Source organism: Struthio camelus, chromosome 3 (genome assembly GCF_040807025.1).
Source record: "Struthio camelus isolate bStrCam1 chromosome 3, bStrCam1.hap1, whole genome shotgun sequence".
Lineage (NCBI taxonomy): Eukaryota > Metazoa > Chordata > Aves > Struthioniformes > Struthionidae > Struthio > Struthio camelus.
Genome location: NC_090944.1, coordinates 88,414,944 through 88,428,512, shown reverse-complemented (window position 1 = coordinate 88,428,512; position 13,569 = coordinate 88,414,944). Strand labels below are relative to the sequence as shown.

Sequence of the window (13,569 nt, the reverse complement as noted above, 5' to 3'; positions counted from 1 at the left end):
TGGGATAGAACTGATCTTGTTGAATTTCAGCCAACTACATGTTAGATTTCTGTTTCAAGCTTGTCTTGTAAGCGTGCTCTGGGGTCAGTGAGAAGATGCCTCCTGATGGCATCCTCTTTAGCTGGAATGATTCACCCCTACAAGGTCACCGATAATTGTTAACAGTCACTCAGTAGGCTGAATACTATTCCAAATTATCTTTTGACTGGACTGTCAATTGAGAATTGAACATTACACCTGAAAATTTTGAAAGTTGGACTTTACACTTAAAAAGTATAAAGTGTATCTAAAAGCATCCCCCTCTCCGTTGACATGCTGGTGATGGCACTGCTATGGGGAAGATCTTAGTAAAACTCAGAGTGGTATTAATTACTTTTTCCCTTTTACCTTTTTCTTCCTTTTAAACCCAGGATATTGTGTCTAAGATGCTTCACGTAGACCCTCATCAGCGCCTCACAGCAGTCCAAGTATTAAGACATCCATGGATAGTGAACAGAGAGTATCTGTCTCAAAATCAACTCAGCAGACAGGATGTTCACTTGGTGAAGGTATATCCTACACTCTTGAATCTTCTTTTCTTGGAGAAAGAGCTGTGATTTGTGCAAATGTCCTGGAAAAAGAGAGAGGACTCAGGAAGGTTATTTGCCACAGAGGCCAAATTTAATAGGGCACTGTATTAACAGTAAAGCTTTCTGACCTATCATCTGCTCAACTTTAAGCTGCACTGTAGTGAACTGGTGGGACTCTCTGCATGCAGCACTACCCACCGCTCTGAATCAGAGACACTCACCTGTCTGCTAGCCTATACATTGTTATCATTTAATGAAAATTGTCCATTCTCCCAGGGGGTTGAATAGGAAAAGGGAGGGGAAAAGCATCAAAGAACTAAACTTCATCTCAGCATTTTCTCTTTTTTATTTTACAGGGTGCAATGGCAGCCACTTACTTTGCTTTAAACCGAGCACCTCAGGCACCAAGGCTGGAGCCTGTATTGTCCTCCAATTTGGCTCAGCGGAGGGGCATGAAAAGACTTACCTCAACCAGGTTGTAGCAGTACCCCCAAAACGCCTCTTTGAAAATCCACAGTTTATTATTTGAGAGGTTCATCTTCACTCGGTTAGTAGAACTTTTTTGGACAACTTGCACATGAGATCACCAGAACAAGCAGAAGCCCAGCATAAGGCAAAGTTCTCCTTTCTATCATTTCTTTTACATTCCAGCCAGGATCCTGAGTTTAACAACTTCTCAAAGATGTGCCAATTTTGCTGGTAGCTCTATTTCCTTACTGAGAGAAAGCCAAATAAAGTAGGTGCGTTCCATCCTTCCCACCCTAGAAAATACTATTTTTGAGTCCTTAAGATGTTCCATGAGAACATAGTTTTCATTTTCTTTTTCAAGAAAAGCACTTTTTGGTATGAAGAATGCAGTTGGGTTTGAATGTTCAGCTGTTCCAGAAGGCGATATGAAGAAGTGGCCCAGCCAGTCATCTACTGACCTGCTGCAAATGGAGTTCCCCCAAAGAAGAGCGAAGGCTGTGGAGACACATATATAATACCTTACTTGAAACAAGTGCTGTCTAATATGAAGGAGGGAGAGTTGTCAATGGCGAAAATACCTTCTGATGTAAAGAAATCTTTTGCACTTTGCAACTGCCCTCTGTGGAACAGTCAGCAGTGCTCTAGGAGCACATGCCACGAGCCCTGACTTATGCAAAGGTTGGGCCCTCTGAGAGCAGAAAATCTCCAAGAAACATCTTCTGAGGAGATTACGGAGACTTATGAGACTGTGGGAAAGCATTCACTCTAAATGGTATGAGTAGGAGCCTATGGATCAGGGGAGGAAAGGTATCTGGTCTCAGCCACATCCTGCTAGTGCGCAGAAGGTCTAGGAAAGCTACATGAGAGAGCTGGGAAACTAAGCAGCCAAGGAGAGGCTTGGGTGAGTCTAAGGACAGCAGGCAAAAAGACCCATGGCAGTGTAGTAGGGAGCGTCACTGAAGGAAACTAACTTGCACAAGCTTAGGGGCCAAACCGGGATTCCCTTTAAAAGTGACAGAACGTCCTTCTTGGGTGGCTTATACTGAAGGGTATCAGTGGGTTACTGGGCTGAAGAGGGCCAGGTGGCATAGAGCAGCTGTCCTCCCACACCGCCCACTGCATCCGCTCGAGATCTGCTCTGGCTGCCCGAAGCTGCTATCCTGAAGTAACCAAGGCCATTTTCGGTCATCGCTCTCTGCCCTTTCCTGGCTGCTCACCTGAGTCCTCCTCAGTCACATAACACTCAGCGTCCCCGGCTCCTCTGCTCTAACAGAGCTAAATGCCCTACGTTATGTGTGTGCAAAGAATACCCACTTTTGAAGAGTCCAGCTAACTCTGTTACAAGCTTTGGTAATACTAAATTAGGAGGAGAAACAGAAGAATACCATGCTTACATACATATATATATACCTAGATATGTGTATATATGTGTGTGTGTGTGTTGGTGTGACAGAAGCCCTATGCCCCAATATCTGTATTTTTCAGGTATAGGGAAAAAAAACTGTTGAAAAAATCTTAGCACTTTTCTCATTCTCTGATTTTAAAGAAAGTGAGCGAGGTTTGTGATGCTGGATGTGAAATATTTTTTTATTCTTATCCCTCTTGGCCTATGGTGGTCACAAGCTGACCAGGATTCTTTTTAGTGCTTTTCTTAATTTTTTGTTTTCCAAGTAAATTTTGTCACCTCAAATGCTTTGTGGGAGCAGCTAGTGTGCTGTTGGCTTTTCTTTTTGTTGTGAAGGAAAAAAAAGAAAAATGTGAACATGGAACTTCATATGCTTTTGGAGATTTTGATTTGTCTTGCTGGGTAGTTTGTGCATCTTGGTGCTGGACTGGAATCACCAGATCATTGCCTCAGAGTGTGCAAGAGAAGAAGGAGTTGCATTTGCTGTAGCAATATGCTTCCTAAAACTACCTATGTTCTCATCCTGATCTGAACTTTATGCTTGTTTGCATTAGTCTATTTTTAAATTTAAATTTATTCTTAATAATTTAAATCAATATTTAATGTTCAGGTTAATGTGCTGTGCACACAGAAATGCTGCAAAGCAGCTCTCCCTGAAGCCCTTCTTTTTTTTTAGAATAAACAATGCTGTGAATAAATTGGTTTGAATTGATGTGTGCAAACATGCACAGGTGTTTGTCCACATTTCTGTACACAGCAGCCCTTATTCTCTACTCTGGCTAAGTTGCGCTCAGTATCAGCTTTTTGCTGCCTTTACACTTTTCCTCTTGTTAGAAGTTATTTGAAGTCTTACATATTTCTGCTGTCAACACACACTGAGAGGCTAGTCCGGAGGCATGAGATCCTGGGTAATGCGGAAATGCTCTGGCTAGGTCTCTTATCTCTAGATTTCTGTCTTGGAGGAAGGCAAGATAGGTACAAAGATGCTAAGGTGAATCTGGAGGGTGGGCTGGATTTTCTGAGGTCCCAATTGATTTGAGCTGTTTCAAAAAAATGTATTTTTAATGGCCAGTGTAATTGTGTTGTATATGGGCAGAAAGAGTATTGTAAATATTATGTACAGTTTTTGTCTCTCCCTAAGATTTACTGGTCGTCTTTCACTGCTTAAGTTTGCTTTTTCTTTATAACAAATGGGAACAGCAAATTCATCAGTTTGATCCCCTCTTGATATACTCGGTATTAACTTTTTGAACATTTTAAAAAATCTGAATATTGTCGTAGGCCAAGCTTACAGGGTGCCACTCTTCCAGAAGTTTAATGGTTTGAATCCATTCCTGAGTTCGCACTTTCTAACCCACGAGCCAGTAACTATACAAAGATTGGGCCAACTACAGAATGTTCTATGTTGATGCTCATTAATTTTTTTTGCTTTATAAGCATATAATTGAGATACAGTGGTTTTGCTTATTCAGATTTTCTTGTCGTTGCATCCAGATGTATGCACGTGTGTGTATATGTAAATACATATACAAACATGTGCTGTCCCAGCTTGTCCAAATGAGAATACAAGGGCAGTCAGTGCTTGGAGGGATGCTTTGAAGGAGTTTTGTCTGCAGTATTCTTGGAAATCTATCATTAAAAATGGCAATCATTACGTGGGGTGGGGGTAGGTGTGTGTCCAGCACACCAGCATTGTGACCATGGAAGAAGTTATCGCTTGCACCCTTGCCCAGATGCCCGCTGCGTAGCCCTGCACTCCCTCAAGGAGGTCGCCCCCGCAGCCTTGCGACCAGACACGCTCCTGGGAGGTTGTCCTGACTTATTGCAGTCAAGATGAACCAATTAAACCGTTTCCACAGTCAGTCTTGCTGATCCAGTTCCCTTGGACTAAAACGCAAGAGCTTCCATCAGCAAATCCAAGGGACAGTCGCTCCTGGCAGAGGGAGGAATAAGCAATTTGCGTTCATTGCTTCAGACTGATAGCAACCACCACTTCCCCCAGCACAGCTGGTTCCAGAAGATGCATGGCCCTGGCCTAATTATTGTTACAGCTGCTTTTGTACCAGCAGCCCCTTTCCAGGCTCCTTGCTAAAGTATGGCTCGGCAGTAAGCATTTATTCTTTCTAGGAGAAAACTTAATTGAAAAAGGCTTAGCCTCTCTCTATATATACATATATATTTTTAATCTTTAGGGACTTGTACTAGGTGTTATGTTCTAACTCCTGTAAGTCTAAAAACCACTTTCAACTAGATAATACCATCTTGCTGGCGATTAGTCCACCAAGTGACCTAGTGCCTTAGGCTGTTAAAAAATAGGTTAGTGAAATTTCTGAAGCATGAAAGCGTGCAAAGCAATGACAGTCCAAGGAGTGCTAAAGCGTGTCTGGCACAGATGTAGTCAGCTCATCTGGAGAGCCCCTCTGAAGGCTGTTGCTCAGTGAGGCCAGCCCAGCCCTGACAAGGCATCTCTCCACATTTTGCAGAGCTTGGCCAAGGGCTTTGCAGGTGCAGAATGGCCCTGATGCAGTGGGAAGAGGTGCCCCTGTTCCTGCACAGCAGCACAGCTTGTGAGTACGGCAGAGGTGTGGGAGACAGTGCTCGCAGGCAGAGCTGACCTCCGCCCCAGTCCCTCATGATTTTGTACCTATTTAAAATCTGCTTAATTTTTTTAAGCAAGTTATAACTTCAGATATGTATTTATATGCATATATTTATAAAGCCTGACTGCTGTATCAAAACACGAGTGACCCTCACAGGCACTGCGTAAGGAATCTCTACATCGAGGGGGGGAAAAAAAAGATAATAGATGCTAATTTGCTTCTCCAACAATTCAGCAAGAGCAGCTCCCTGAGGATTCACTGGGGTCCTGTGAACAATCCAGCACAGGCAGCTGGCTGAAGTGGCTCGTGGGTGTGAACCGTGTGTCCCTGGGCTTCACCTAACCCTAGCTGATGTAATACTGGGACTCTTTTCAGGCAGATGCATGGCTGAACAGCTTCTAGACTGAGTTTGGAAGGCATAATAAATCCATTGGCTTAGAGGGTGGATTAGACTCTTACGAATCAGCATGAAAACATTTTAGGGACAGGCCATCCTGGTTTTGCCTACTTATTTCAGTGCTCTCTCTAACAGCTTGTATCAGGCTCTGGTACATCTGGATTGATGGACTTCAGTCCGGTGTGGCCATTGCTGTGTATCTATGATGTGATTTACGTCAGGGTTTGGGTCACTCCCTAAACCGCTCCAGCCCCAGTTCTAAACACCACAAAGGTTTCTTACACCTCCGATCCACAGACAATGTAAGCTGGCATATGCCAGCACTGATATTGAAAAAGGCGGTCACTTTCTCTTGACCTTAGCTGCTCATTCATGCCCTCGCACTTCCCTTATCCGTCCTGGGGCAACGTAAAGGCTTGTGCATCACAGCAAGCGGCTGGGGACAGCAGAAGGCAGCGTCGTCTTTTTTGGCAGCAGCGCTGGCTTAAACCCTGGTGTGGCTACGGTTTTGGCATCACCTGTTTTCCTCTGCCATTTCTGATGTAGCTTGAAGTCAGGGCAATGCATGATTTGATTTTTGTACAGAAGCAGGTTGGAAATGCCAGGTTGTGCACACAGAGGTGGAAGGCAAGTCCAAGTTTCTGAAAATTTGCTGCAAGTCCATATAAACTTCCAGGGACCAGAAGGTGTAGGGTTGCAGATGGCATGCTAAGGAGAAATAATGGTGATTGTGCGTATTTTTGCCACCATTTAGTTTATAAAGAAGATAGGAAAAAGCCTGGTTTTGTTTTACAGAGAAAATTCCTGTGTTTGTGGAGTACTACAGCTTTCTAGAGCCCTAGTAGGACTAAGGCAGACAAATCATAGGTGATAAAGCAAATTATCATAACAGGAAAGGCGATAACTTTCACAGGAAAATGATTTTCATCCAGATTTTTTGAAGATATATTTTAAGGTGTGTGTAGCGAAAATGCCAAAGCCAATAGTTGGAAGCAAAGTTCTCTTGTTGAACATCGGTAAAGTGCTCCTTTAAATAAGAGCCAAGTGAGCTCCAGGGTCACATATCTGAATCCAAAAAGATAGACAAGCAGCAAAATTGGGCAAACCAACTCAGATATTCCTTAGATTAAAAAAAAAAAAAACTGAAATAATTGTGAAGAACGCTTTAATATAGATTGTGAGCAAAGAAAAATGTGCAAGCCCACTTTCTTTTCTCCTTTTGAAGTATACATCAAAATCCTGCTAGAACTATATCGTCTTTCCTCCTCGTTGACAGCGCTCCTAAAACTCTGTGTTGTCCCAAGGCATTGCAGCTCACCTGCTTCTGGTGCCCCAGTCCCTGCGTGCACCCAGACCCACAGTGCATAGCCCAGCTCCCCTCCCTTCACGCCTGCCCACAACAGGCCTAAGTCACGATGGCACATCCTCTCATATTCTCCGAGTCAGAAAAAAGTAATTTTGAGTGTTTAAACTCAGAAAAAGAAGTGAAGTTAAGATTAAGGCTCTCACTGTGTACGTAACTAAAATTCCTAGTATTTAGGTGAAGGTGGGTAAAAGCTTGTGCCAGACAAGAATGTTACAGAGCAAATAAAGTCACACTGGTTCTTGGAGCCAAATTTTAGCCAGGAAAATCTAGTCACAAGTTTTGTGAGCCCAAATCTTGCATTTCCATGCACGAGTGAGTGACAGCACATGCAGGTCAGCTAGGTAACCAGTCATCTGCTCATGTGTGTAAATACAGGCTTGCGCGTGTAAATGTTTTGCCAGATGAAGGTGAAAGTCTAAAATTGGAAAATTTGGCCCTTTTTGTCAGCCTCTACTGTATAAACCATGATGTTCTATGTTGAGCTGTATAACCGATAATCCTTACTTAGGCATATGTAGTTACAGATTTTATTTGTGCTCCGTTATGTCTCCTAAATGGACCTCATGGTCATAATTTGCTGAAATGTTGTAGCCTGAAAGGCAAGTGAGGAAAACACATGCTCTTTTTGATAAAAGAGAAATTTGAAAGGAGAGGGTGGAAATAAACATTTTCAAGTGCAGAAAATGGAAAGCAGTTGCTAAAAGATGGCTTCTGATTTGTTCTTCAGAGCCAAATCTTGCCTCCCTTATTCTTGCTGTATTAGTACCTTATTCTGTGAGGAGCCCCAGTGAAATTAGGGGAACAACTCGGAGCAGGGTCCTCTTTCATGTAACCGTGGCAGAGTCTGGCCATTAGGTGATGATAGGTGCAAGAGGTTTACCTGGGTAGTGTTTACTGAATTAGACAAAATACGAACCATGATCTAGGACTTTGTTTACAGGCTCCATGTTCATGTTTACAAACAATGATTTCTGAGGCTCATGCTTTTTATGTTTCCTGGATGAAAAGGGCAGCCAGTGTACAGATATTTATTATGTTTACCAGCGTTTCTGAATTGATTTTTTTTATAGCACATGGTTTTATGAAGTGTAATATTTTTATAGCAGAATGATGATCTTTGGACTTTCTATATTGTTACATACAACTGTTTGCAAATAAGCTCTCTGCTCCCTTTTTTCTGTGCACTGTAACCAGTGTTGCTGCTGCTACTGTCGCTGGCCTCAGCTGCTGCTGCCCCGCTGTGACGTGGGCTGATGGTATTGTGAAACTGTGCAAACTCACCTCAAAGAGCTGTGATTGTGCTGAAGGGCTGGCTGCGTGCTGGGCATCCTGGCAGGAGGGGATGGGGAGCGCGGTTGTCCCAGGGTAAGAGTTTACTGCAGATGGCCCCTGAGGAGAAGCCTCAGTGCTCACCTTTGTCTGTACTCCGCCACTTTGGTTTGGCATGCCCATCCTTCCCTTTCTTTATAAAGAAATAAAAAAGAAAAAAAAGGATCCTGCTTGTTTTTGCATAATTCCTTTTCAGTTCCCAGGCATTGGCCATGTTCGAATGACGTGTTGGTCATGGCAAAACTACACAGGCTACACAGTTACCTTTCATATTATACCTAAAGCTGTTATCTCTGTGCAGCCTGGATACGCAAACCTCTGATTTGGGAAGCAGCAAATAACCCTTTAACTCCTGATCTTTCAGTCAGCTCACCAGAAGAATGTGGGATTTCACTGCCAGATAAATCAAAGCTTTCACACAAGCTGCCTGATGTGGATTTCTCTTGCCCCTTAGAGGTCTTATAAAATATGGTTCTTCTGAAAATCGTTGGTAGTTGGCAAGCAGGTGGCATAGCTTTTTGTGCTTCGTGAACTTGCTAGTGACTACAAAAGCAAAATCCCTCCCTTCTGCCTTGAGGGGTTGGTTCTGCTTCCCTGGAGTTGCTGCACCTGAGTCTGCACAACAGTACGCTGGCATTCACGCTCCTGCACTGCCGCCAGCCCCAAAGGCATCGCCATGATGAAGAGCTCCCACAGGAACAGCATGTGATAGCAGGTATGAAAAAAAAAACTGCGTATGATTCAGGTCCGAGCAAGCGTAACAGAGGAAACTCGGGCCTCAATTACATTACTCAAAAGGATTTCTGCTCTGACCATAGCTGGTCTCGCACCTCTGTTCTCCTGCCAGGTGCTCCTGACCTACTCCCACTTCCATTCTTCCGTTCTGCTCTCCGTCCCTAGCAGGAGAGACCCTTCCTGTTTCTTTAGTCATCATGGCCCTTCATCACTAGGGCACTTTTGTGTCCCTCCTCATCCTCTACCCCCATCCAGGGCCTACCAGTCTTATGGATTATTCCTGCCTTCTCTTGCCGAGAGAAGCCTCTCTCCCAGTTATCCATCTTGTGGTTTTTTAATAACCTCACCTGGTAGGTAAGGCAAGGACTCCTACGCACTTGTCTTTATAGGCCTAGCGATTAAAAAATGAGGCTTTTCTGGAGAACATTAAATGAGTACAAGAGCATCCAAGTGGGAAGACCAAAGGCAAAAAAAGGCTGCTTCTTCCCTCCCCGCCTTCTAATTCCTCCTTTAACAAGACCACAGTCAGTTATAAGCCAAATTGAGCCAGTGTTTGACATATTTAACCCTGCAAAAGACATGGTTAGGAAGCACCGTGGCATGCCAGACTCTGGGCTGGAAGATGCAAGTCTTTCCCTCAAACCCCAGGAAAGGAATAAGTGAGACGTTTAGGTGCTTTGCCTCTTCTGTGGTGGAGCGCTCACTGGCACTGATGCTACTCCTAGAAGAGGAGGGCTTTCCTGAATAATCTGGAAGTGCTTAATACAAGACACTGCCCTTTCAGGAGGAAGCCTGCATCAACATCCATCTCCAGTCGCTGCAGTTACTGGTAGGCAACCATGCTTTTCTTCTAGAGGGAGAAGGATGCATCTGCTAAATAAAAAATAAAAATTAAAAAAAAAGCAAACCTCCCCTACCTCTCCCCTGCCTCGTAATCCTGCTTTTTAGTCAACATTCACATCTTCCTTATATCTGCCTCCCACTTCATCCCCTTCCAGTGCACCTTTGGCTGTTTCAGCCCTTCTTTGTGTCCCACTTGTCATATGCCATGAGAATTGTCCTTAGGCGCAGAAAGTCTTTGTCGTATGTCTGAAAAGCATCATATTCAAAGGGAGCATAGCAACAGACCGAGGGCCTCAGGCGTTACAGTCAGGCAAATAATGGGTAGTAACAATAACAGCTAATGTCTGAAGGTCACAAGAAGCAAAGACTTTGCATTAAAGCTGTGGAGAAGAACTGGACACAAGCCTTTTGTGCTATGCCCAGCTATTCAAGTTAGCCATGGATTATTTGGCATTGCATTGACTCCCAAAGTTGCCATGGTCCCACTTTTTGGATGCAAGATGGAGGAAGAGGATCTCTGTCCGTTGAGCTACCTGGACTCTCCAGCTCCAGCTATTCACGGTCTTCTCACTGTTTCCTAAATAACCAAAGCTGGCCTGAGCTCAGGTCCATTCTTTGCTGAGGAAATTAGTTTATAAAAAGGCCGGTGACTCATAGTCAGTGGTGAGGCTGTGCATTGTTTTGGCTTGGCTTGCTCCTGCCTAATTAATTCTTCCTGCGCTTCAGGTTCTGCAGAGTCACTGGTAAAAATAGCTCACATTTTCCCTACTGTAGAAAGCAGACGTGAATTTTAATGACAGTCTCTTTACTAAAACATCATAGCAAAGAATCAATGATTTCCAGTGCATTTACCCAGAGCTCCCATTTGCCAGGTTATTGTCTGGTCTCTTCTCCCTCTTATAAACTCTATTATAATCAGTTACTTGCTTTACTTTCCTGTCTCAGGCGAGCTGCTTCTCTAACTGGATAGTCAGTGTGAAGAGCGAAGGGAGGATTTTTCTTTAGTGTTCAGCTTGGATAAGTGGGTGGATTTCAAATATAAATCTCCACTAATTGTTGCCGTCTGCAATGACCCCAGCTCAGTGGGACACAGTGGGAAGGCCCTCACCTAATGTCAGTAACCACGTCCCCTTGAAGTCAGAATCAATGTACTGAAAAGAACATTGTCGGATTAAACATCCAAGACTTTTCCTAGAGACCTAAATTTATTTCACCTCTTGGAACTAAAATGCATAAATGCTTTTAGGAAAGGTAGCTATTACAATGAAGCCTTACACACAAAGAATAGAAACAGCCTGCGTTTCACTTCAGAAAAGTGACAAGAGTGATTTGTCAGATTTTAAATACTTCGGAAAGTGTTTATTTCTTGCTCTTTGGACCTCTGTTCTCATTTCAACCCCCTCCTGCTACCATCTGTTAAACTGTGAACAGAGCGGCATGTCAATGACGGGGCTGTACTCTTTGTATTGGCTCTGCGGAGTAATAGACCTAGGAGAAAACTCTGCCAAGGACAGAACAATGTGTATTTATGGGTGAGAATAAAGTGATACATACAGCTGAGACTTATACTTTGGCCTGGGCAAAAAAGTGCACGTTCAGCTGAGAAAAGGCGAGGATTATTTATTCTGCAATTCAGGTGCAAATTTGTCATTACTCTCCCAAGCCAAAGAATAACAGGAGCTTTCTGTGAAAGATATTAGACCCACACATGCATGTGACTTGCACAATCCCCAGTTCCAGGAAGTCTTCAAGTAGCCTCATGCTCTTCTACCACCACGTAGCCCATCAGGAAAAATCCAGCGCTGGCATCTGAGTCAGGCTGAGTCAGTTATATATTAGTATGCCCACCAACTTATGTATAAATCATGGGGGCTACAATACTGGTTATATTGATTCAGGTTAGGAATACATCCTCTTTTGACATGCAGTCAGCAGCTAAAAATGAACCTGAAACAGTCTAGGTTGCTCCCTCAGCCTAACTGAGGAAAATCCGCTGCCATTGGCCATGTCCTATGCTTAAATCTCAATGCTTCATTTTTCTCAAAACTTTCAGTTAATATCATCAACTAGCACTTGACACTCTTAAAAATCAATCCCTAAGGACGTGGCAAAACCTCATTGATGTAATTGGAAGCTTCATCCCTGGCTTCTAAAGAAATCTGGAAGAAAAGATTGAGGGAGTATATATTAAATGTCAGCAAATGCCACCCCAAAAATGTCACTCAGGCCTCAAGTGCCATTTTTAAAATTCACTGATTAGTATTATTCAATATGTTTAAAGTGAGTCAACTCATGCTGGAGTAGTGAAGTGAGGATGCAGTGAGAAGAGATCTTGTTTCTCTGCATTTCTAATAATGGACAAGACATAAGTACTATCTGAGCAGCAGTATAGCATAATAGTGGTGGGAAGCATAATTATGAAAGGAAGCAACTTTGATTAACAGCCTGTCCTCATCAGTGATGAAAATGTCAATTAGAATTTTTAAAATGCACATCAGATTGAACACAGGGGAAATAAAAGCAGGGTGTGATATTTTAAGCAAATGGCAAGGGACATCACTGAAAATACTACGGAAAAATCGTGGCTGACAGAACCTGGAAAAAATAAAAACTCTTTAAAATTAGTAGAGACAGTGGAAAAATGAGCATGATATATGCTCACCCTTAGGAAGAGATAGTAAGATTATTATTAATAATGCAGAAAAGATTCTTACAATTTCTGCTCTGTATTTTGAAGCAGGGCGATGTATTGCATGAAGATAATAAAATCTTTTCCAGTCCATTAGTACCCAAGAAAGGTGTTAAAAATGCTACATCAATAAAGACAGATACATTGCAATACTAATTAAGTTGCCTATGGAGATTGATTATGTTACTTTTTACCAAGCCATGGACTATGGGAAATTCCAGAAGCCTGGTGTTAACGTTGTGCCAACGTACAAAAAGAGCAAGCAAAACCACCCTGATACATAGAGGCCAGTTATTCCAGTTTCTATCCTATGTGAAGTAACTGATAACCAGATAAAGGACTCCACTGACCAAGTGCTAAAGAATATGGTTTTATGCAAGACATATTTGTCAGATATGCCTAATTTCATCTCCATTGTCGTTGCAAGTTTTGTCGATAAAGCTAACTGCAGAGATATAATGCATTTTTGTTTGTTTGTTTTAAATAATAAAATAATGTTAGCAGAACACATGAAACGCATTAAGAACTGGCAGAGTGACAGATCTAAAAACGTAATTGTCATAGGGGGGCCTGGCTGCACTGATGTGATTCCTAATGAGATTCCAATGGGATCATCTCAAAGTTTGACACTAATCAAAATTTTCACTGTTGGTTTTTAGGTCACTGCTAACAAAATCTGAATGTGCCAGAAAAAAATTGAGGGTAGCATGTGAGGTAGTGATGCAGGGCAAGCTGTGCAGAAAATGGCCTATTCAAACAAAATTTGTTTTAATATAGTTGAATGCAATTATAAACCTTGGAACAAAGGACGTAGGTTACACCTGTGAAATGAGGAAGTATATCTGGAGAATAAGTGAGTCTGAAAGAATACCTGGGTTCAGAGTAAATAGGTAACTCCCCTTAAGATACTATGGCAAAAGAGCTACTTTAATCCATGCTCAGCAGGGAAGGAAAAAGGAGGAAGATGCAGAAAAGCAACAAAAAAATGCCTTCCATGGCAAGGATTAAAGACACTGATCTTTAGCTCAGCCTGAAGATGATGAGGGTGACTTAATTATTGTCTACAAGACTCTTCATAGAGAGAGAATAATCCCATTTCTGGAGGTGCAGAAAGCCCGGATGGGAGCACAAAAACAGACAAATGTCTGGCTGCAAAAACCAGACCCCA

The 13,569-nt window shown here is 42.7% G+C and overlaps 1 protein-coding gene across 4 annotated transcripts in view; it reads left to right on the top strand.

Moving 5' to 3' along the window:
- Nucleotides 1-8,299, top strand: part of RPS6KA2 (ribosomal protein S6 kinase A2) — a 329,479-nt gene extending 321,180 nt beyond the window's left edge. For all 4 annotated transcript variants that reach the window (XM_068938966.1, XM_068938969.1, XM_068938968.1 and 1 more), the window contains 2 exons: nt 411-548; nt 926-8,299. In XM_068938966.1, coding sequence (XP_068795067.1) covers nt 411-548; nt 926-1,051 — 264 coding nt within the window. In that variant the 3' untranslated portion in view covers nt 1,052-8,299. The remainder of the gene's footprint in view (nt 1-410; nt 549-925) is intronic.
- Nucleotides 8,300-13,569: the final 5,270 nt, after the last annotated feature.